The 22,275-nt window shown below is 45.3% G+C and overlaps 1 protein-coding gene across 7 annotated transcripts in view; it reads right to left on the bottom strand.

Moving 5' to 3' along the window:
• Hectd4 (HECT domain E3 ubiquitin protein ligase 4) overlaps positions 1 to 22,275 on the bottom strand; it is a 147,733-nt gene that overhangs the window by 86,308 nt on the left and 39,150 nt on the right. For all 7 annotated transcript variants that reach the window (XM_076922679.1, XM_076922681.1, XM_076922683.1 and 4 more), the window contains exons 4-11: positions 21,804 to 21,934; positions 18,980 to 19,088; positions 17,538 to 17,676; positions 15,252 to 15,422; positions 7,230 to 7,422; positions 4,029 to 4,187; positions 830 to 943; positions 16 to 156 (exon numbers count right to left, since the gene is read on the bottom strand). In XM_076922679.1, the coding sequence (XP_076778794.1) occupies positions 16 to 156; positions 830 to 943; positions 4,029 to 4,187; positions 7,230 to 7,422; positions 15,252 to 15,422; positions 17,538 to 17,676; positions 18,980 to 19,088; positions 21,804 to 21,934 (1,157 nt within the window). The remainder of the gene's footprint in view (positions 1 to 15; positions 157 to 829; positions 944 to 4,028; positions 4,188 to 7,229; positions 7,423 to 15,251; positions 15,423 to 17,537; positions 17,677 to 18,979; positions 19,089 to 21,803; positions 21,935 to 22,275) is intronic.

Here is a 22,275-nt window from a genome sequence, read left to right as displayed (position 1 = left end):
GAGAGTGTTGCTCACCTTTGGGCTCAGTGATGATATGGCTGACACCCAGTCTCTGGCACACGTAGTGGAAGGCTTGGTTCCCAGGATTGCACCACTGGTCGATATAGTCATTTGAGCAAGTCCATAGCATATTGTTCACGGTATCATAACAGGCACCTGCAAACAACACAGCTCAAACAGCTGCTGGGCCACTGCATGCCTAACACACATTTCCCACAGCATCTCCAATGAGCAAAGGGCAGGAATTCTACCCAGTGCTGACAGCCACAACTCTATCCCCAAAGATCTATATGACAGCAGGCTAAATTGGAACTGAACATAAAATCTAAATTGACTTTGCAATTTTGCTCAGTTCCTATGTGAGAAGAAACAAATAATCAAATATGTGGTTTGCAGCAACTATTTCATATGACCTACTCCTGGAAAGGACTCAGGTGGCTTTCATGAAAAGCCCAAGGAACCACAGGAACAGGTAACAACAACACACAATGAGTCCCAAACTCCTCTGTGTGTTCCCGGGTAGTCAGGACAAAGAGCAAGCCCAATGTACAGGATCGGGTTCATTTTCCAGCATGTGTTCAGAGAAATTAATGTCTATATGGCATGAACTCTGGAGACTGTAATGGGCATCATCTTACAACCCAATGTTGAGTGTTTTCAGTGGCAGCTCACCTGAGTTTATACATGGGAGCTTGTACACCGAATCCCTAAATTAAAGGGTATTAGCATTTCTCTCTTTTAAGGACACTGGAATGCCACAGAGACTTGATGAGATTATTCAAGATTAATCAACTCAGGCTCCAAGGACACAGGTGTGTGCATGTCTTACCCAATCCTGGTACGAGAGCACCACGGCCCAGTGAGCTTCCGGCAGCATCTATGAGATCTGCACGACTTGCGAACTGCCCATCTGAGATGTTATACACCAAACTGGAGGCCAGGACTGTGAAAACAGACAGTTACTTAATGATCCTGAAGACTACTCTTTAAAGTTTACATTTTAGGCTCCTAGTCAGACTTGTTTTGAAAATTCCTATTTTGCTGTTTTCTGGTGATAATAACAAAACAACTAAAAAACAAATAGAAAATACACACAGAAAGACCCCTAAAAGCAATGCTGATCAAATGTCTTCATAAACTTGATATTAAACTATATTTCTGATAGTGATTTAAAGCAGCAACGCTGATGTCAAGGTGTTTTTCTACAGTAGGTCAAAAGAGAAAGCACAGGACAGGAAGACTTGAATCACAGAGTGGCAGCATTTACAGGAAGTATTCAGCTGGCCTTGTCAGCCTTGCTAGGAGGTCACTCTCCCCCTTCTGGCTCTCACTGTGACTCTTAGAAACACTATGGCTTTCCCTCAACACAGGAGAGTGGAGCAGTGAAGAAGACAAGCTTTAGAGGTCTAGGCTTGCATTCTGGCTCTACCATTTCTCGATGGCATGGGAAAATTACTAACCTCCCAGGTTTCTCACTTGCAAAGCAGAGATAATATAAAATGCTGTGCTGGACAGCTTTATGTCAATGTGACACATGCTACAGCCATCTGAGAGAAGGCAGCCTCAACTGAGAAAATGCCTCCAAAAAGGTCAGACTAGAGACAAGCCTGTAAGGCATTTTCTTAATCAGTGATTGAAAGGAGAGGGCCCAGCCCATTATGGATAGTGTCATTCCTGGGCTAGTGGTCCTGGATTTCGTAAAAAAAGCAGCATCCCTGCACAGCCTCAGGGTTCCTGCCCTGCTTGAGTTCCTGCTCTGACTTCCTTTAGTGATGGACCACAATGTGGAAGTGTGAAATGCAGCCTTTCCTTCCCAGGCTTGCTTTTGGTCCTGGTGTTTCATCATAACAATAACAACCCTAACTAACTAGGAGAGATACCTACCTCATAGCTGCCATGCAATGAGTTGAGTTTAAAGTGTCAATCCCATGTGTGTTGGTTACTATTGCTGACATCACACCCACCCTGTTTTGCTTTGATTCTGGACACAGAGTTTCACCATGATGTTCAGGCTAGCCTCAAATACCTGATTTTCCTGCTCAGCTTCCCCAGATGCTGATATGATAGGTGTGCAGCACCATGCCTGGGTTTATCTACTTTCTCTCTTTCTTGTGGTGTTTCCTTCACAGTCTGGCCATAAAGTCACTAAGTAGCTATAGCTCTTGGTCCTCCCAAATACTAAGGCAGTGTTTCTCAGCCTGTAAGGCGAGACCCTTCGGGGATGAACTGACCCTTTTACAGGGGTCACATATGAGGTATCCTATATATCAGATATATATTTCAATTCATAACAGTAGCAAAATTACACTTATTAAGTAGCAACAAAATAATTTTATGATTGGGGGTTACCATAACATGAACAACTGCACTAAAGGGTCCCAGCATCATCGGGAAGGTTAAGAAGCACTGTACTAAGGTTTGGGGTGTGTTCCACCATTCATAGCTCCTTTATTCCTTCTCAACAGTCCCAGTTCCTCCACCATCACAGTGGTGGGAACTATACTATTATTTCTAGACTAAGCTATACTACCTAGTTCTTCTCCTGCCCCTGAAGACGACACTTGGGGCCCTGGACATACTAGATAAATACTGCACTGAGCTACACCCCCAGGCCTCTTCTTAATGCTTCCTTCTGTTCTATCTCACAGAGTGGGCTGGCCCACCACGCTTCTCCTCCAGATATGTGATTTATCACAGAAGCCCCTACTCTGCCTGCACATACCAACTTGAGACCTCAAGAAGTCTGTCCTTTGTTCCACCCCACAACAACCTCTACACTCACATTCTGAAGCATATACTTATACTGGCCCCTTTTGAGGAAGAATGACCGTTTCTCCTTGTCATAGACACCCTCACTCCTCAGAACTCCTGAAGCAAGCTCAGGTACCTTCAACTACCTAGTAACCCCCATGGTCTAAAGGCAAGAATTGGTGTTCCAGCTCAGTGCTCGGGCTGAAGGCAGGCACAAGTGTCTCCTCATGCTGAGACCCATGGTGACCAACATGGAGCAGGCCACAGAAGGAAGCATTTCACACATAACTGCATTCTCATGGTCCATGAAGAGCTGATCTAATCAAATGAGTCTAAATTCCGGTCAGTGAACAGCTATGCTATGGAGATTAGAGGAGGATTTAGGAACAGTCATGGTGACCCACACCTTTAATCCCAGAACTCAAGAAGCAGAAATAGATGGATTACTATGAGTTTAAAACCAGATACAGCTACATGATAAGACAATGCAGGAAAAAATAAAAACAAGTTTAAAAAGTTACATTTTGAGGGCTGAGTGATAGCTCCAGGCAAGAACAGCAGAACAGTGGTCTGGGTGCCAGATTTATCTGGTCCTCGGCACCAGATAAATTAATTACAGACTCTCAGCCTGCAACTTACTGACCACTATTATTTTGTATTATCAGAGCGCAACTAGAACAGAGTATACTTAAAACAATAAATCAGAATGCTTTCTATTTCAGAGTTCGAGACTGTGGTTTGGATGAGAAGTGTTCTGCACTGGTGCATGCATTTGAACACTCAGTCCTCAGTTTAGAGGTCTGGGGAGGTACAGCCTTCAGGAGGAAAGACAGCATTGGGACAGGCTTTTAGAGCTGGACAGCAGCCACACTTCCAGTTCATTCTCTCTACTTCATGCTTGAGATGAAAAATGTGACTTTCTGAGCTGGCTGTGGTGGGGACATCTTTAACTCAGCACTTGGGAGGCAGAGGCAGAGGCAGAAGCAGGCAGATAACTGGAAGTTCAAGGCCAGCCTGGTCTATGGACAGAGTTCCAGGACCACCAGGGCTATAGAGAGACCCTGTCTCAAAAACAAAACAAAACACTGTCATTTCTTGGCTTCCTGTTATGCTGCCAGGCCTCCCTTCTATGGCAGGCCCTTAGACCTTTAGAACAGGAGCAAAGTAAACTCTTTCTTCCTTAAGTCTCCTTAGTCGTCGTGGTGTTTTATCAAGCAACAGAACAGTGACAAAACAGAGATGCATCAGAAGAAGCATTCCAAATAAAACATACTTACTTTTTAAAGATGACAGACCACTTGTTCCGCCAAAAAGCGAGCGGGTGGCAGAGCTGCCTGAGCCTCCTGGAGGTGGGACCAGCATCACCAGGTAAGTGCCACAGGTGTACATGGGCGTCTTCCGCAGCATTCTCAGAGGAAGGCCGCAGCTAGTATTTGCTGCAGAAGGAAATGAAAGTGCTTACTGGAGTATTCCGCACGCTCACAGGATTACAAAGGGGCTCGGCTAGAAGAGGAGTCCAAACTGAAGCAAAGACAGGCTACAATTAGGTGGAGGGGGAGTTAGATGACTCAGTGATTATGAGCACTGGCTGCTTCTCCCGAGGACCCGGTTTTGACTCCCAGCCCCCTACATGGCAGCTCACAACTGCCTATGACTCTAGTCCAGGGGATCTGAATCCCTCTTCTTACCTCTGAGGAGACTTGGCATATGAAATAAAATAAATATTAAAATAAATATAAAAAAGATTAAGCAGGCCGGGCAGTGGTGGCACATGCCTTTAATTCCAGCACTTGGGAGGCAGAGGCAGGCGGATTTCTGAGTTTAAGGCCAGCCTGGTCTACAGAGTGAGTTCCAGGACAGCCAGGGCTATACAGAGAAACCCTGTCTCAAAAAACCAAAAAATAAATAAATAAATAAATAAATAAATAAATAAATAAATAAAAGGGATTAAGCAGAAAGAGCAAGACTTATCTTCTGATCTCCTACGGGATGGTCTGACTATCCTAAAGTTGTTCCCAATGTCTAGTATGCCTAAGAACCCTAAGAATTTTTTCAAAAGAATGAAGGCTCAGTTGGAATAAATCTCAAAACAGAATTCCTATTGTTTGAATTTTTAACTGGGAATTAATACCCTAATTTAGTGGCTTTTCATTTTATAAAAAAACCCACAATTTTTGAGACAATATATCACTGGCTATCCAGTGCTCACAGATAACCGCCTAACTCTGGCCCAGAGTGCCCAGTTTAAAGCAAATCCTGGATAAGTCTGTGACTTTACATTCATTGCCAACAGCTCTTGTCACAGAATAAACCACACCTTCCAGCTACCCAGGGCTTTCAGAGTACCTCTCATATGGAAATTTTAAACCTACACTGCTCACAGTAATCCGTTACATATACATTTTTATGTCAGTGACATAAAATACCATCAACCGAATAATTACTGTTTCTAGTCAAGAGGTGTGCAATGCACATCATCTCCCCGATTCCTGGCTCAGAATAAAACTTTACATTTAAAAAATTATTGTTATTTCTATTATTTATTGATTGGGGTAATATACATATTTGCATACATATATCAAGTGTGTATATGAATGAGTGTGGAGGCCAACTTCAGATGACATTACTAAGGAGTTGTCAACTTTGTTTTTGTTGTTTCTGTTCTGAGGTAAGGAGGTCTCACTTTGCAGCCCTAGCTGGCCTGGAACTATGTAGCCCAGGCTGGCCTTGAATTCATAGAGATCTGGACCCCTAGTCTTGGAGTACAAGCATGCCCCAGCATACCCAGCTTTTTTCCCTTGTACTCTAGGGATTGAATTCAGGTCTTCATTTTTACTCGGCATGACTTTAGCAACTAAGCTAAATCCCTAGCTCCAAAGCTTCAGACTTTGTGAATATTTAATGTTCAAAGATCCATGTAGACTAGAGCTAGTAGGTTTTCAGTGTAAGACATCATGTTAAATGAACACAAAAATTCATAGAAAGGTACAACAAAATCACATTCTAAATGAAGATACCAGTTTTTTCACAAAAATCTCACTGTATTTCGTTGGGGTTTTGAGGCAGGATGGAGTCTTTCTGTAGCTGAGGCTGGCCTCAGACACACAGCCATCCTCCTGCTTCTTTCTTCCAAGGGCTGGAATTATAGGAATGAGTCATCACACCCTACTAAAAATGTTAAACATAGTATTGCCTTCGAGGTCTTTTTTAAAAAACTATATAGTTTTTGGGGTTCCAGGGATCAATCAGTTTCTCTCCCCGCCCCACATCGCTGGAGACATGGTTCCACAGTTAATAGCTATTGTTGCTTTTCCAGCAGACTCAGGTTCAACCCCAGTTCCCTCATGGTGGGTTCTGGAACATCTGTAACTCAAGTGCCCGGAGAGCTGACACTCTCTCCTGGCCTCCAGGGGCACCAAGACACAAGTGTGGTATACAGAAAAACGGGCAAGCAAAACACACAAACACCTAAACTAAAACTAACACACACAGCACTAGCTGCGGGCATGGTGGCAGAGACATGGGTCTAGAGTTCGAGGCAATCCTTGGTACATAAGATCTTAGTGGAGGGTGCTGCAGAGGCAGGAGACAGGTTGTTCTTTTTCTGTGTATATATATATATATGTGTGTGTGTGTGTGTGTGTGCGTGTGTATAAGTGTGTGTATGGTCTGTTTATGTGTGTGTTTATGTCTATGTATGCATGTGTGTGCAAGTGTGTGTTTATGTGTATGTGTGTGTAAGTTTGCATACGGAGGTCAGTTCTCTGCTTTCACCTTTTCCATGGTCCCAATAATCACACTCAGGTCATCAGCCTGACCACAAGTACCTTTACCCAATGAGCCATCTTGTGAACCTCAAAAACATTCACTTAGAATAAAAAAAGAACTGTTCTTTGCAAATTATCCCCTTAAACTTGAATGGACTAACCCATGCTACTAAAGTATTCACATTGATTCACAGAGGCACATGGAAACAAGACAATGTCCTTACATTCTAACACACGCAATAAAGTATTTACTGGACAGCCTCATATGAGTTCACCATAAGAGCTTTTCTTCCTAGTATTTCAAACACTAGAAGGATTAACAAAACAAACAAACAAAAAAAAACCCATTAAATCCTTTTTTCCATTTTTAGCTCAGATCCAGATTCTTTTTTCTTCCTTTTTTTTTTTTTTTAAAGAGCATAGGGCAGAGTTTGGGGTGATCTCACATAGTGTAGGCTGTCCTCCAACTCATGATCCCCCTGCCTTAGCTTCCTAAGTGCTAAGACTGTGCTGTGTACTGCTGTAGCTAGCTGCAGTTTTCTGCACATCTTCCCTGACAGTGATGGTGGAGAAGGCTCCAGGTAAGGCAGAACTGCTCCAGGACCACACTGTGCCCACAGCCTAGACCCACGGTCACTGTCCAGAGTGCAGGTGAGGTGAGCTCGGCATGCTGCAGCACCATATGCAGGTGGTCAGGAAGAGACAACGCACCTGCTTGATCCTCCTTCAGCGTGTTGGAGATGGTGGAGCCGGTCAGGGCCGCGAGAGTCGCCGACGGAGAGGCTCTGTACCGAGACAGTCTGCTCAGGAGCATCTCATTAATGCTTTTAGCAGACTCACCCTCTTTTCTCATTAGGATTGTGCGTTCCTGAAGTGGGTTGGCTACAAATACCCCATTTTCCACCTGATAGTTAAAGAAAAAAGAGGGCCTGAGATGATGCTTCCATTCAGTCAGCAGATATCTTGAAACTATTTCTGTGACCTGGGTGCTTATAAAGCATTTTGTGGCCACCTGAGCAAACACATCTCACCACACAAACCACTCCCATGCTCCAGAGATGCTGCTTCAGGCAGGGAAGGCTAAGCTCAATCTTAGAGCTGTCATCTTTCATGGCAGCCCAAAATCAAAGTGAAATCAGCCAGCATTAATACAATCTGCAAAACACTGTTGATTAAAACCCTTATATTGAGTCCCATAGGCCACTGCTCACTAATTATGAGCCTTCTGACAGGTACACAGAAGACAGGAGAACAAATCAACACGTCCTGGGTTTGCTGTTGAGAATTACTGTGAGGCTAATGTGTTTTGGAAACCTAAGTAGTTGCTAAGACCTAAACGCTCTTCCCACAGTAGCCAGTTGCCCAGGCATGGCAGAGGAATCCTGGAGCGAGTCAGCCTAGCTGCAGAGTTCTCTCTCTCACTCAGCACTGACGACTCGAAGTCTCTCACAACCCGGAATCTGACTCAAAGCACACCACCTGCCTACTTTCCTTCCCTGTCTTTCTTCCTTCCCTCCATCCTTCTTTTCCTTTTTTTGAGACAGGATCTCATGTAATCCAGAAGGGCCTCAAGTTCATATGAAGCCAAAGCTGGCCTTGAATTCCTAATGCTCTGACTTCCAGCACTGAGATTACAGCACTGCACATGAGGTGTCTGCCTTCTTTTTTCAAAACCTTTCCTAGCCTACCTTATTACTAAAGATTCAGTGTGTTTCCCAGAATGTTTATTTTTTCTCATTTTCTCTCCAATTCAAGGTCCAGATCCTGTGCTCTCCCCGTTGCCAGCTTCCTAAGAAGCATGTCACTTCGGCACCTGAGACTGCTTCCGGGTCCTGACTCCTCTCTACTGTCCTCCTCGTCTCTGTCCTAACAACCTTCTCTGCTTTCAAACATAGAGCAAAGCAAACATAGTCTGCTTTGATTAACTATCAAATGACTCTGATCTGGACCAGTGAGACGGCTCAAGAAGGAAAGGTTCTTGCTGCTACACCTGATGACCTGAGTTCAATTTCTGGGACACACATAATGGAAGGAAATAATCAGTTTCCTTAAGTTGTCCTATGACCTCCATACACACAACAGTGTGTGTGTGTGTGTAAGAATGCATTTTTAAAACAATGATCTAAAAACGTTGATCTATCTCAGGGGCCCTGTATAAACAATGTCCCTGCAAACCCAACCTTCTGGATATGGAGGGCCATATCCCAGCAGGGAAGACAGCAAGCCTGGCCTGCTACTGCAGTCCTTGAAGAAAAGAGAAAATGAAGGTGCCAGGGACCAAGTCTTTAGAAGGACACAGAAAGCAAAGCCAGGGTCCACAGAGAAAAGCTGGTGGTATACAAGCAACAAGAGAAAGCACAATGGAGAAGTATAGTCCAAAAATCATGGGGAGCCCCAAACTGCTGCTCTGCTCCCATACCCTCTGCTTCTGACTCCTCCTAGGTTTGATGTCTTTTTTTCTTTTATTTTCTTTTATTTTCTTTTTTTTTTTCTTTTTTTTTTCTTTTTTTTTTGTTTTTTGTTTTTTGTTTTTTGTTTTTCTTAGGTTTGATGTCTTAACTCTACCTTCTCATGAGCAGAACTCTGGAAAGCCCACTGCAGTCTAAAGACTGAGACACTGTACCACCTTGCCACCGCACCGCCTTGCCCTTGACTCCCTTGTGGGTGGCCTTGGCGCCCTCTGGAGCTCCTGCTTTTGTAGTGTCTGTGGCATCTCCCTGCTCTGGCTTGTGTCTGTGAGCACTAACGTTGCATTAGTAAGCAGAGCCCAGGGACCCTGCCCCTCCTCTCCTGCCTCCTAGCTCCACACCTCCACTCACAGAAGCCATTACCTTTGGCGTCCAAGACATCAGCCCAGACGCTCTGGGGCTGGCCCGTTCCCCTCCTCAGATCTCAGACAGTCAGCAGCTCAGTCCCTGACTACCAGCCCGCTCCCCAAACTCCCCAACTGAGCATACTACACTGCCTAGCCTCTGCACATACTCACCTCTCTGAGTGAGCGACCACACAGTAACTCATTTGTGCCTTGTTGTTGAAGGCCAGCTGCCTGAGAGAAGCTTGCCTACAGCCTTGGTCACACAACACCCCAGCACTGAGAAGGCATTCCCTATAGGCCCTCCCTCAACCGCCTTTGTGGGGACACCCCATTTTCTCTACTACAGCTACCTTAGGCCATAAGGCAGTCTCATTGCTTTCACCCTGCCTTGCATTTCTACTTAAGTCCCCCTTTGCCCCTAAAACTTAACACCCCCGCTCCTTACTGCATTGTTCTACCCCACCACCATGCTCTATTTATGCTACATAACTCTAAATATAACCTTGTAAAAGCCACCGAGACAAAAATCAATCTCCTTAAGCTGGTGTTCAAAAGCATTATCCATCTGGCCCTTAGAGGAATCGATAGCTAATGTAAAACAGTCTCTCTCTCAGTGCACTCGGGACGCTGCAAACTGAGACGACAAAGCACCAGTGAGCAGCAGGGAAGAGCAGGGTTAGGGCACGAGTACTTAATCTGAACTCTGAGCCAAGCAACCACCATCTTGGGGAGTTTAGCTGAACCCCCTTGCACAAAAGATCCCTTGGTTTGTTAACTAATCCCTCACTGAGGAGTGGGGAAGGGCAGAGACCCTCACTTGAATATCTAGCCACTCCATACTACCTGTTTATACATCTCTGCCTCAACTGTTCATGGCCCTGAGGAAGGGCTATAGTATACAGCCCCAGAGGAGACTAGGGGACAGCCTCCTGTATACTCCCTCACTGGTTCCTGGCACAGACATCAGCAGGTTAGCAACACTCAGCCATGCAGCTCAGGGAGGTGAATGGCTGCTGACCTCAAACAGGGCACAGCTGGAAGGAGCGAGAGAGAGAGAGGCCTTAAGTGAGTTAGCAGTGACTGGAGGCTTCCCCACACCAGGCCACACTGCTACCTAGTAAATTTGTCACACACACCAATCAACAACCATTGTAAAATATACATAAATCTAGAGCTAGAGAGATGCCTCAGTGGTTAAGAGCACTTGGTTCCCATCATCTACTTAGGGTGGCTCACAAGTGTCTTTAACTCTAGAGCTCCAGGGATCTGATGCCCCGGCCTCTGTGGGTACTCTGCTGAAGCCCTCAGCCTCCGCTGTTTCTGCCTGGCCAGCTCTCACCATGTTCCCAGCCTTTCTCCTCCTGGAGGCCACACTGGCCTACTACTGCAGGCTTTGTTACTTGCTGTCCCCTCTTTACAGACTACTATGCTCTGCAGTTTGCCAGGACTGTCTAGATTTAGCATCTGAGATGCCATGTCCCAAGAATTCCTTCAGTCCCAAGCAAACTGCTCACCCTATTGTTAGGAAGGCCCCAGAATCCCGAAGGCAAGGAGACCCTGGTCTCCCCCACTGCCCTACTTTTCCCCAGCATTTAACACCAGCTGTAGTTATGTTTGTCTTCTCTTTTTCATGATTAACTCCCATGCTCCTACATAAACCTGTGATGACAAAGGTTCACCAAGCAGCTCCCCTAAGAAATACAGTAGTTACTCATTTAAAACTGAATGAAGAGCCAGGCCTGGTAGCAAATGCTTTTAATCCAGCACTCTGGTAGCAAATGCAGGCCGGGTCTCCATAGAAGAACCCTGCTTCAGAAAAAGGAAACGACATCAACAAAAAACTTGGGTGACTAAAGAAGGGCAGCTTAGGGAGAAGGGGAAGAGAGCCAGGATGAGAGGGGAGACAGGGGGGACAGGTGGCACTGAGTGCCAGCATGAGAAGCAGCACTTACAGGAGCTGAAGACCTCCCGGGGCAAAAAAAAAAAAAAGCAGGACCTAACAAGAGCTCTGTAAGTAAGCATGGTGACAGAAGTGCCCAGCAAGGCCCAGGCAGGCTGACCCTCAAAGGGTCCGGAGTTTCCAGAGGCCTGCCCCCTGAGCAGAGATTTATGGTGTGTTCCCACACTTGAGCTCTCTCTCACTCTGAACTTGTCCATGTGATTGCTGCTCGAGGCTCAGAGGAGCTTGGTGAGTGCTCCACTGCCTCAGCCTGGACTGCGGAGTAGTGGTGGGGGCCCTGGGGATGAAAGGTCACCTTCACTGTCACAGTCCTCTTGCTGGGACAGTCAGCTATGCAGGATACCCTCCGTACTCGCTCTACCTTCTCCCCTTCCTCCCCTTCCTCCTTTCTGTGTGTGCTGGTTAGTTTTGTCAACCTGACACAGCTAAGTCATCTTGGAAGAGAGCACCTTGAACTGAGAAAATGTCCCTAGAAGATAAAATTGACCTGTAAGTATTTTCTTCCTTCCCTCCTTCCCCCTCTATCTAAAGTATTGTGTTTCTGGGTGACTTTTTTAGACAGGGTCTTACTATTTACCCCTAGCTGTCTTGGAACTCACTATATAGACCAACCTGGCCTCAAATTCACAGAGATGGCTTGCCTTTGCCTCCTAGAGTGCTGAGATTAAAGGTGAGTGCAACCCTAGCCTGGCTCAAATTATCTGAGTGATGTGGGAGGGCACAGCACACTGTGGGTGGAGACACCCCTGGGCAAACAATCCTGGACTATATAAGAAAGCAGGCTGACACGGAGTTGGAACCAACAACCAGGGAGCCTACATGGGACTGACCTAGTCCTTCTGCAAGTTACAGCTTGGGTTTTCTTGTGGGATTTGGAATAGTGGGAACAGGGGCTGTCTCTGACTCTTTTGCAGGATTTGGGGATCTTGATATGCCATGTTTGGTTGATGTCTCTGGGAGACCTGTCCTTGTCTGAAGAGAAACGAATGAGGAGTAAATATAGAGGGTACTGGGAGACAGAAGGAAAATGGGAGGGACTAGAAGGAGAGGAAGAAGGAGAAACTTTGGGAAGAATGTAAAATAAATAAATAATAATCTTTTAAAATAGATTTTAAAAGATCAAATAAATAAAACAGACTGAGCAAGCAACAGAGAGCAAGCCAGTAAGCCGCTCTCCTCTGTGGGCTCTGCTTCAGTTCCTGCCTCCAGGTTCCTGCCCTAAGTTCCTGCCCTGACTTCCCTGTATGATGGACTATAAGCTAAAATAAACCCTCACAATAGAACTTAACTAAAACTCTGTGTGTGTGTGTGTGTGTGTGTGTGTGTGTGTGTGTGTGTGTGTGTGTGAATCTGAGTGTGTATGCACAAGCATCAGGATACTTGTTGAAGATCAGTGGAAAGTTCATAGAAGTCGTTCTCTCCTTCCACCACATGGGTAACTGGGCATGGTAGCAGGTTCCCTTACCTGCTGAATCATCTCTCTGGCCCCTGCACTCCAATTATTTAGATCATATACCTAACCATCTTCCTATAATGGTTAATTATTTAATAATCCTAAAAGGTATTTCATGATAAAGCATTTTGAAAGACAAGCCAGTTAGCCATAGCCTACTGACAGCGTACTCATGTGAACGGTGCACCTTGAGTTCCTTGGCTAGGTTCTGGCTGAGAAGCCGCCTGAGTGCCTGCAGTAGAAAGCCATATGCCAAATGAGGGAGAAGAGGAGTTAGAGTGGATGGAAACTCGCTGTGGCTCACGATGGCTAGGACGATAGGTACTTAAGGCTAGGAAGAACCAGTGAGCAGAAGGGCCCTGTGTTTGCATAGAAAGGTGAACAGTTTCTGCAATGGGGTTCAAATCAACCACTGCACACAGCTACAAGCTCAAGTAAAAAAGGGCTGTTGGAACACTTAAGAGCAAAAGGTAAGCCACTTCTGGTCTTGGAAAAAGCTATGTGGTGCTGTGATATGCATGCCTCAAGAAGGTTTAGGAAAGGATGGAAGGTCAGGTATGGCGGTGTATGCCTTTGATGTCAGTAAGCAGAGGCAGGCAAATCTCCGTACATTTGAGGACAGCCAGGGCTAGTGCAGTTATTTGAATAGGAATGGCCCCCGTGTGTTTGAATGCTTGCCCATAGGGAGTGGCACTATTATGAGGTGTGGCCTTGTTGGGATAGATGTGGTCTTTTGGAGGAAGTGTGTCACTGTGGACGTGGACTTTGAGGTCTCCTATGCTTAAGCTCTGCCCAATGTGACATACAGTCTCCTCCTGCTGCCTACAGATCAAGTTGCAGAGCTCTCAGCATCTCCCTGCTGATATGCTGATATGCTTCCTACCATGACAATAATGAACTAAATGTCTGAAACTATAAGCCAGCCTCAATTAAATGTTTTCCTTTATAAGAGCTGCTCTGATCACGGCATCTCTTTATAGCAATGAAACCCTAAGACAGCTACATAGTGAGACCCTGTCTCAAAGACAAAAAAGAAAAGAAAGAAGAAAGAAAGGCGTGAGCCAGGCATGGTAGCTCAGCTCCTAATCCCAGCACTCAAGTCAGGAAAATCAAGAGTCTAGGACAGAACCTTCGAGATGCCTCAGCAGGTATAGGTGCTGCCAACTGAGTCCCAGTGGAAGGAAAGAGATGGCGTCACAAAACACTTGGTTGATTTGTTTGAGTAGGAGCCCAGAATGATTCAAGGCGTCCTTTCAACCTAAGGCAGACCCCTCTCCTGCACTTGCCTCCTGCTGCAGCAAGGCTGTCTGAGCTGCCCCATCACCTCCAGCCGGCTTGGCCTTTGACTGCATAACCAGATACCTAAGAACAGCTGTGTGCTGCCTTCACACTTGGTTCACACTTGGGAATCAGTTTCTCATGGGTTGTGAAAAATCCATCTCTACTTCTGCACAGAGAAACCTACTGACTAGCAGCCTATTCTCTTCCTGATTCCTCACCATTGTGTGTGTGTTTTATTTCTAAAAACTTTAGAATTCTCACTTTATTCTAGGTAATCTAAACTTTCACAGTAATTACCATGGTGCGGGCATTTTCTATTCCTGTGTCAGATATCTTTTAATCTAAAGACCAATTATTTATTCTGAAATCTCTTGTGTTTTACTTGCATGTGTCTATGGGCCATGTCTGTGCAGTGCCCATGGAGACCAGATGAGGGTGCTGGATCCCCTAGAACTGGAATCGCAGATGCTTGTGAGCTGCCATGTAGGTACTGGAAGGAGCAGCCAGTGCTCTCAACCACTTTGAGCCATCTCTCCAGCCCCCTCTTCTTTCTTCCTCTTTTAGTCATGGCCTTGCTGTGCAGCAAAAGTCATCCTTAAGCTCATTATGTAGCCCAGGCTGGCCTCAAATGCACACTCCTCTGGTCCCAGCCTTCTGGGAGCCATCACACCTGGCTTTCCCAAGTTCTTTATCTGGCAAACTACACTGTTCCCTCACTGCCTAAAATCACTACTTATCTTCTCAGTTGCTTACGGGTAATCTTTTAGTTCTCCACTACCATCACCCGAATCTGCTCAACCGCCCTGCAGCCAGGACTCAAGCTCCACTTGATCAGCAGCCCTACCCCCGTGGCCATCACCATGTTCTACCCCAAGGGTAGAACACTATGGGTTCACAGTGAGTACTCAGCTGAGATCCAATGCCTCCTCATAGCTCCAATTGCAACTTCCCAGGTGCTCACTTCTGTCTGTGGAGCCCTTCTTATTTCAGTTATACCTACACGGATCGTCCACTGCAATGCATGCAGTATAGCCTTCAAAAACCTAGGCTCCCATGACCCCACACACCCTAACCCAGAAGCCTCCACGGGCAAGCAAGAGGAAAACCGTGCTGAGGAGACTGAGCACAATGGCACTCTGAGCCTGACAGGCTCTTCGTATATAGACCTGACAAGAAAGCAAATAGAAACGTTTCTGTGGTGATACAAAATGAGTTAAAACTTACCACAAGTTCAAAAATGTCCATGAAGACAGAATGTCCCTTTGGGGTTTTCTCATTTAAACTGGCAGGGGACCAGATCCAGTAGAAGTAAGTGCCATCTGAGGAGAGGTGCACAGTGCTCATGGTACTGCCCACAGGAAGGGGGCTGGCTGGCATGGGCACTGTCTGACACACCTGATCAGGAAAAAGGGCTTCATTAGAGGGATGCAGAGATTCTTTTTGGGTTGGTTGGTTCGTTGGTTTGATTTTTTTCAAGACAGACCTGGCTGTCTGGGAACTTGCTATGTAGACCAAACTGGCTTTTGAATTCACAGAGATCCACCTGCCTCTGTCTTCCCAGTGCTAGGATTAAATGTGTGCACCAGTATGCCTGGCATAGGATGAAACAAATTCTAATTTGATGTGTTAGCTCACTGACACTTTAAAGTCAAAAAGGAAAATTCATTTAGGTTCCTCATCAAAATAAAACTGTTATTTATATCTCAGAGCAACACATAAAATTATATGAGAAGAACATCCAAGTTCATAAATGGACTGTAAAATAAACACTAACAGCCAAACAACAAAGGAAAATGGGCATTAATTCAAGTTAAAGTGTGATAGAGAAATATTTGCTAAGTTCTTTAAATCTGCTACACATGTACACTCCAACATTGAGAATAAGATTTAAAAAACATAGAGTATGTGCTTGTAGTCCCAACACAAAAAACACAAAGGTAGGAACAGAAATTTAAGGTCATCTGTGGCTACACAATGAGTTCAAGGCCAGCCTGGGTTACATGAGATTGTCTTGGGGGAGGACTATTTTTAAGCCACATGTCGTGGCACACTTGTTAACCCAGCAACTTAAGAGGCTAAGGCAAGACCATTCCATAAAATGCATGTATGTGCGCACGCGCGCGCCTACTCTCATACACACACACACACACACACACACACACACACACACACACAGTCAGACCACCTGAGTTTGAGCTTCAGGTCCCAGAGTGGAAGAGAACCCACTTCCTCTAATCTGGACACGCTGACTGCACCATGAAGTGTCCCAGCACCAGCACCTGATTCCTGTTGCCAGACATTAGCACTTAAAATAAGAGGAAATGACAACCAATATTCTTTGTTTTGTTTTTTGTTTTTTCGAGACAGGGTTTCTCTGTGTAGCCCTGGCTGTCCTGATACTCACTCTGTAGACCAGGCTGGCCTCGAACTCAGAAATCCTCCTGCCTCTGCCTCCCAGGTGCTGGGATTAAAGGCGTGCGCCACCACTGCCTGGCAACAACCAATATTCTTATAAACCAAATTTTTATAAAGAAAATTGAAGAAAAGAAAAGATGAAAAACACAAATAAAAGCCATTAGAGCAGCCTACTGCCTCCAGGACACAGGGAAGACAGTTCTCAGTCACTCCTTTCTTCGGCTCAGCCACTGGTCTTGCTACATACATAGGAAGACCCAAAGAACCAGAGCAAACCACACTTGCTCACGGGTGGGACCAGATCTGTGATCCCAGCAGGAGTCTCAGGAGTTCAAAGTCACCCTCAGCTACACAGTGAGTCTAAAAACACAGCTGGGCCTAAAACACAGGTTTGGGCAGGTAGACAGCTGGCTCAGAGAGTACAGAGGAATCTAACCACCTGACATTGAGCTTCAGGTCCCAGAGTGGAAGAAAAGCCACTTCCTCTAATCTGGACACATCAACTGTGACATAAGTTACCACACTCATACAACTGATATGCTAGGTGGCTCAAAACCACCTGTAACTCTAGCTGCAAGGGATATGATACCCTCCCTCTTCAGGCCTCATGGGCACCTATACTCACAGGGTATGCACTTACACAGACACAGACACACACACACACACACACACACACACACACACACAGAAATAATAAAAATGCTAAATAAATAATTTAAAAATTTTAAGAACACTCATGGGCTAGATAACAAGATGGCAACCTAACCCTGTGGCTAACCCACTTGGTACCCAGTCTGACGACCTGAGCTCCATCCCCAGGATCCACAGGATGAAAAAGATGGTGGACTCCCAGAAGCAAGAGTCTTCCCCCAAAATGAATGAATATATAAATGTAATAATAAAAATATATTTAAAAATAGTTTAAATAAACAAATTCATTCAAATAGAAATAATGAACAAATAAAGAAACATTAAGACAAATTAAACAGCATATTCTGTCAAATCACCTGGGACAGAACCAGAAGGACAACAACAAAAGGGGCCCGTGCAAGAGAGAAGCCAGCTCTGAGTATCCCATGGTGCTGTGCTGCTCACCTGCAGGGTGTTCTGGTCTATGACCTGGAAAAGGGAGTGAGGCTTATTGTCAAAAGACACAGGCCGATGGAGCAGGTGGCCACTGCCGTACGCCACCCACCCTGGCTCCAGCTCCTCGTTGCGACAGTACACAAACCCTCTGGAAGACAAAAAAGACAAAAGTGGAATCTCGGGCTGCAACACTACACAGGCCTACACAAATACAAACATTTCTCACCTAATTCTTTATAACAACTAGCTGGGCAAAACAGCTAAAAGACTTGATATTAACTTCAGAACTGACAAACTACAGCAAACATTTAATTTCCCATAATGATAGAGGAAGGAGGAAAAAGAATCAGAGAAAAGATCTGACTGACTAAATATATCTCAACTGTAAAAACATCTCAACGATGGTTTGACAGAATTCACAGATCTTATATATTAACTAAAAATTATCCCTAATCTAATGTCAAATCCAAGTACAAAGATGATTTAACCGGAAACATGTCCATTTATCAACACAAAGTCATGGCATCATCTTATAAAAAAATCTTTTAGGCTGTAATCCCAGAACTAGGAAGTAGGGGCAGGAAGATCATGAGTTCAGTGTTATCCTTGACTACATAGGCAGTTTGAGGTTAGCCTAGGCTATAATGAGACCATGTCTTTAAAAAAAAAAGAAGAAGAAGAAGAAAGAAAGCCCAGTGGTGGTGGGGGCACAGGCCTTTAATTCTAGCAGAAGCAGGAGAATCTCTGACTTGGAGGCCACCTGCTCTACTAGGGAACGTCCAGGACAGCCAAGGCCACCCTGACTTGAAGAAACTGGGAGTGATGGGGCAGAGGGTGGAGATGGCTCATCAGTTAAGAATGTTCCCTGCCCTTACAAAGCACCCACATGGCAGCTCACAATTACCTGTAACTCCCAACTCCAGGGATTCCAGGCCCATGGACACTGCACTAGTGTATATGTGTACACACACACAAATATTAAAAATAAAAATCATAGACTGGAGAGATGGCTCAACAGTTAAGAGTGCTTCTTGCTGAGGTCCTAGATTCAAGTCCCAGCACTCATGTGGCAGCTTACAACTATCTACACCTCTCAGCTCCAGGGAATCTGACATTATCTTCTGATCCACAGGCACTAGGCTCATATCTGCGCATATACATATTAATAGGCAGGTAAATCATTCATGTACATAAAATAAAATAATAAGTCTTGTATTGAGTAAAAGCCCTTTTTAAAAAGCTGATCCCTAGGAGGAATTTCTGGCCAGGTGAGCAAGCATCCCACCAGAGCAAAGCTTACAGGTCTTACAGAGTGGGGACAAGGGACCTGTCTGTAAGCTCAGCTTGGTACTTGGTCACTAGTATAAGGGATCAGGACACTGGCTGGTGCCTCCTTTGCTGACTGTGTGAGAGTCCGAGCCTCACACAGGGGAGCAAGGCTCGCAACTGACCTGAGAGTGCCATGCAGTCCAGAGCCCAGCTTGCTCACTCCTCTTCCAGCTGAGTTGGTAGTGTACAGGTAATGCCCGTCTGCAGTGAGACAGCGTCCCAAGTCAGCATCTGAAATCGGTCCCACACATAATGAATGAGGCTATAAAAATGATGTTTTAATTAAAAAAAAAAAAAAAAAAAAGTCTTAGGAATTAACTGACATGAATTCCTAATTCAAAAAACAATTTCAATGTTATTTCCATAGTAGATGGCTTGAACCCCAAAATCTAACAGAAAAAAAGCATGTGGCGCTTAGGATTGGTTTCAAGGACTAATGACAGATGGTTATTGGCAGGCCATTTGGCCCACCTGCCAAATGATTTTTCTTCTCTTTTGCAAAAAGCAAAGCAACAGGCCTGAACCCTAACTGACCTGACATGACTGGAAACAAGTGCTTAGTAAGAAGGGCTCTTGGGAACCAGGCATTCACTGGGGGACTATGAGCCTCTCTGAACCGCAGTCTCTTCATCTCTAATATGAGGGTAATACCATGTACCTCAAGGGCTAAGCTGTGGCTAGCTCAGACCACACAGCAATGCACCTAAGTTGCTGTTTGGTGCCAAGCCAGTGTTCCCTAATGGAAATGGAATTATATTGTTATATTAACAAGAAATGTGAAACTTAATAAAGTCATGTTCTTTGGGCTTGTCATTTTATCTGAAAAGAATAGTGGGAAAGCATGACCTCCTTTTAAAAAAAAAAAAGTCTTATTACATTTATTTATCTATTAATTTAGAGAGAGAGAGAGAGTGAGTGTGTGTGTAGGACAACCTACAGACTCTGTTCTCTTCTTCCATGTGGGACCCAAGGACCAATGTCAAGTGTCAGACTTGGCAGCAAACACCTGTATCGGCTGAGCCATCTCCCCAGCCTACCTTCTTTCTTTTGTCTTTTTCTTTCTTATTTCTTCAGAGCTGAGGACCAAACCCAGGGCCTCACTGAACTAAATCCCCAACCCCCCATCTCCTTTCTTTTAAGAACAACAATTATATCTCCCACCTGCCTATGAGTTCCCCATTCTAAAAAACAGTTTCTCTATGTGGTAAATGATTTACTAACCTATTTTTTGAAAACAAACAAACAAACAAAACCTTAGATTGAGGCTGTTGGCAACTCTGAATGTTTCCTTTTATCATTTTACCCTCACTGTATTTCAAGGGAGTCTGTGTGCTTGAAGCATATCACATTAGAGGAGATTCATGTCTCATCACTCAAACTGACATCCACCTGCCTCTGCACTGGACAGCTGTGACTAAAGGTGCACACCACCACACCCTGTGGCATCTTAAATACCCTCACTTGAAACTAGTAAGTTACATTCACTTGCCCATCTTCAAATCATAGTCCGGTCCTTTCGTGTCTGAGTCTGACAAGAGACAGCAGTGAAGTGGACTAAGTAAACAAAACTGGCCAGTAGTTGATAATCCAGAGGGTTTATTAGAGTGTCCTCCCAGATCCTACCAATGCTGAATGCTTCCATATGAAAAGCTGTACACAACTGTTCTAACCAGGGAGGACTCCTTGAATCCTGGAGATCAAAACAGCCTGGGGTATACAACAAGAGCCTGTCTCCAAAAGAAAAGGAAAAGGAAGGAAGGGGGTCGGGTGGAGAAGAGGAAGGGGGAGGGGCAATGAGGCAGGGAGCAGGAAAATAACACTATGAGTGTTCTAAGAAACACACCCTCCACCTAAACACAAAAGCAGACACAGCAGCCTCACACTGCCACCCTCAGGAACCACCCCTAGGAGAGAGAATAAGGAGTAAGGCCCCACACAGAGGCTGAGCAAGTCACTGGAGCACTACCGGACCCAGCAGGTGGTATGCCTCTCTGGCAAACAAGCCTTCCTTGCTCCTCCTCCCAGCCGCTCTAGAAAGGGTCATGAGAGAGTGGCTCCAGGCTTCAAGATGCTGAGTAGCCACTGCTCAGACTCCGCGCTGGGCCTTGGGGCTCGCCAGGAAGGAGCGAGAGCTGGGAATGAAGAGGTGTGCTCAACAGGCTCTGAATCTTTGGGGGATTTTCTTTTCTTATTCCTACTTCATCAGTTATGTAAGAGATAATGGCATTCTATGTTATAATGTTACAGTAAGTAAATTCATTATAATAACTGACGGCCAATACCAGTGACAGACCAGTTTGCAAGCAATGGTGTGCTGTCCAGAGAGGAGGCGGTACACAGTGTTGAACAGAACTGATGAGCCTGGGTGCTGATCTAAACAGTCCCCATGCCAACGCAGAGGTTCAAGGCACCTGAGAAGTCTGACAAGTCAGTCCCTTAAGACAGCGGCTGCCGTTTTTTGCTGAGTTCGTGTAAAAAACTAGCATATAATCCTACAAAACTGTGTAAAAATATCCCAACACTGCCTACATGTGTAAGGGACGTAACAGTTCAAGTGTCCTTGAACCTTCTTTTGTTTTAGGACAGGAGAAACTATAAATGAACAGGAGAAATGGCATCATGAGGCATGTCCGACCCTCTTACAAATATCCACTGTGAGTGGTCCTGCACCTCTCAAACACCCAGGAGCCGAGTGGAGTAAGCCATGCCACCCTGCTAGGGTCACAGGAAGGCCTTGGCCTGGGACCGTCAAGCCTGTCCATCGGCTCGCCTCCCTGAGTGTCAGCGTTTAGACTTGCACTGACCAAGCAAACAATGAGCACACTGTGCAGGAGTCTCAGCTCTCACTGGAAGGAACAAGGGCTGCACTAAAGCATTTGCTGCAGTGATCTGAAACCACTCTTCTCACATCCCAGCATCAATCCCAGGGCAAAGCCCTTGTGTTACCTTTGTTTTCAGAACTGGAGCCAGTGTTGCTGTCTGGTGCTGGCAGCATGTCTTCATATCCCCAAGATACTATGTGTTTGCCCCCAAGCAAACAGGATGGGGATCCAGGTCCCCCTTCCAAAAGCAGCAACCTGTGCAGGGGTGAAGGAGAATTGCAAAAACCTGAGCATGTCCATTTCAGAAACTAGTAGGAGTTTATTTACCAGCTCAGAGAGCAAACACAAATGATTTAAAGAAATACATATCTGAGTGGTATTTACAGTGTATTTTAGTGAAAAATTACAAGGCAGTAATTACAAACCATAGAGCCAGGGAGACAGTGCAGTAGACAAAAGCACTAGCTCTGGAAGCCTGAGGCCAGAGTTCAAGCCCTGGCACCTGTGTAAAATGCCATGTGGTGGTGCACACCTCTAACCCCAGCACTTGCACACTCAGTCAGTTACCCAGAAGTCACAAGCCAAGTAGCCTGGAG

This window comes from Arvicanthis niloticus, chromosome 24 (genome assembly GCF_011762505.2).
Source record: "Arvicanthis niloticus isolate mArvNil1 chromosome 24, mArvNil1.pat.X, whole genome shotgun sequence".
Taxonomy (NCBI): Eukaryota; Metazoa; Chordata; class Mammalia; order Rodentia; family Muridae; genus Arvicanthis; species Arvicanthis niloticus.
The sequence above is the reverse complement of the archived record's forward strand: the minus strand, read 5'-3'. Positions and strand labels throughout refer to the sequence as shown.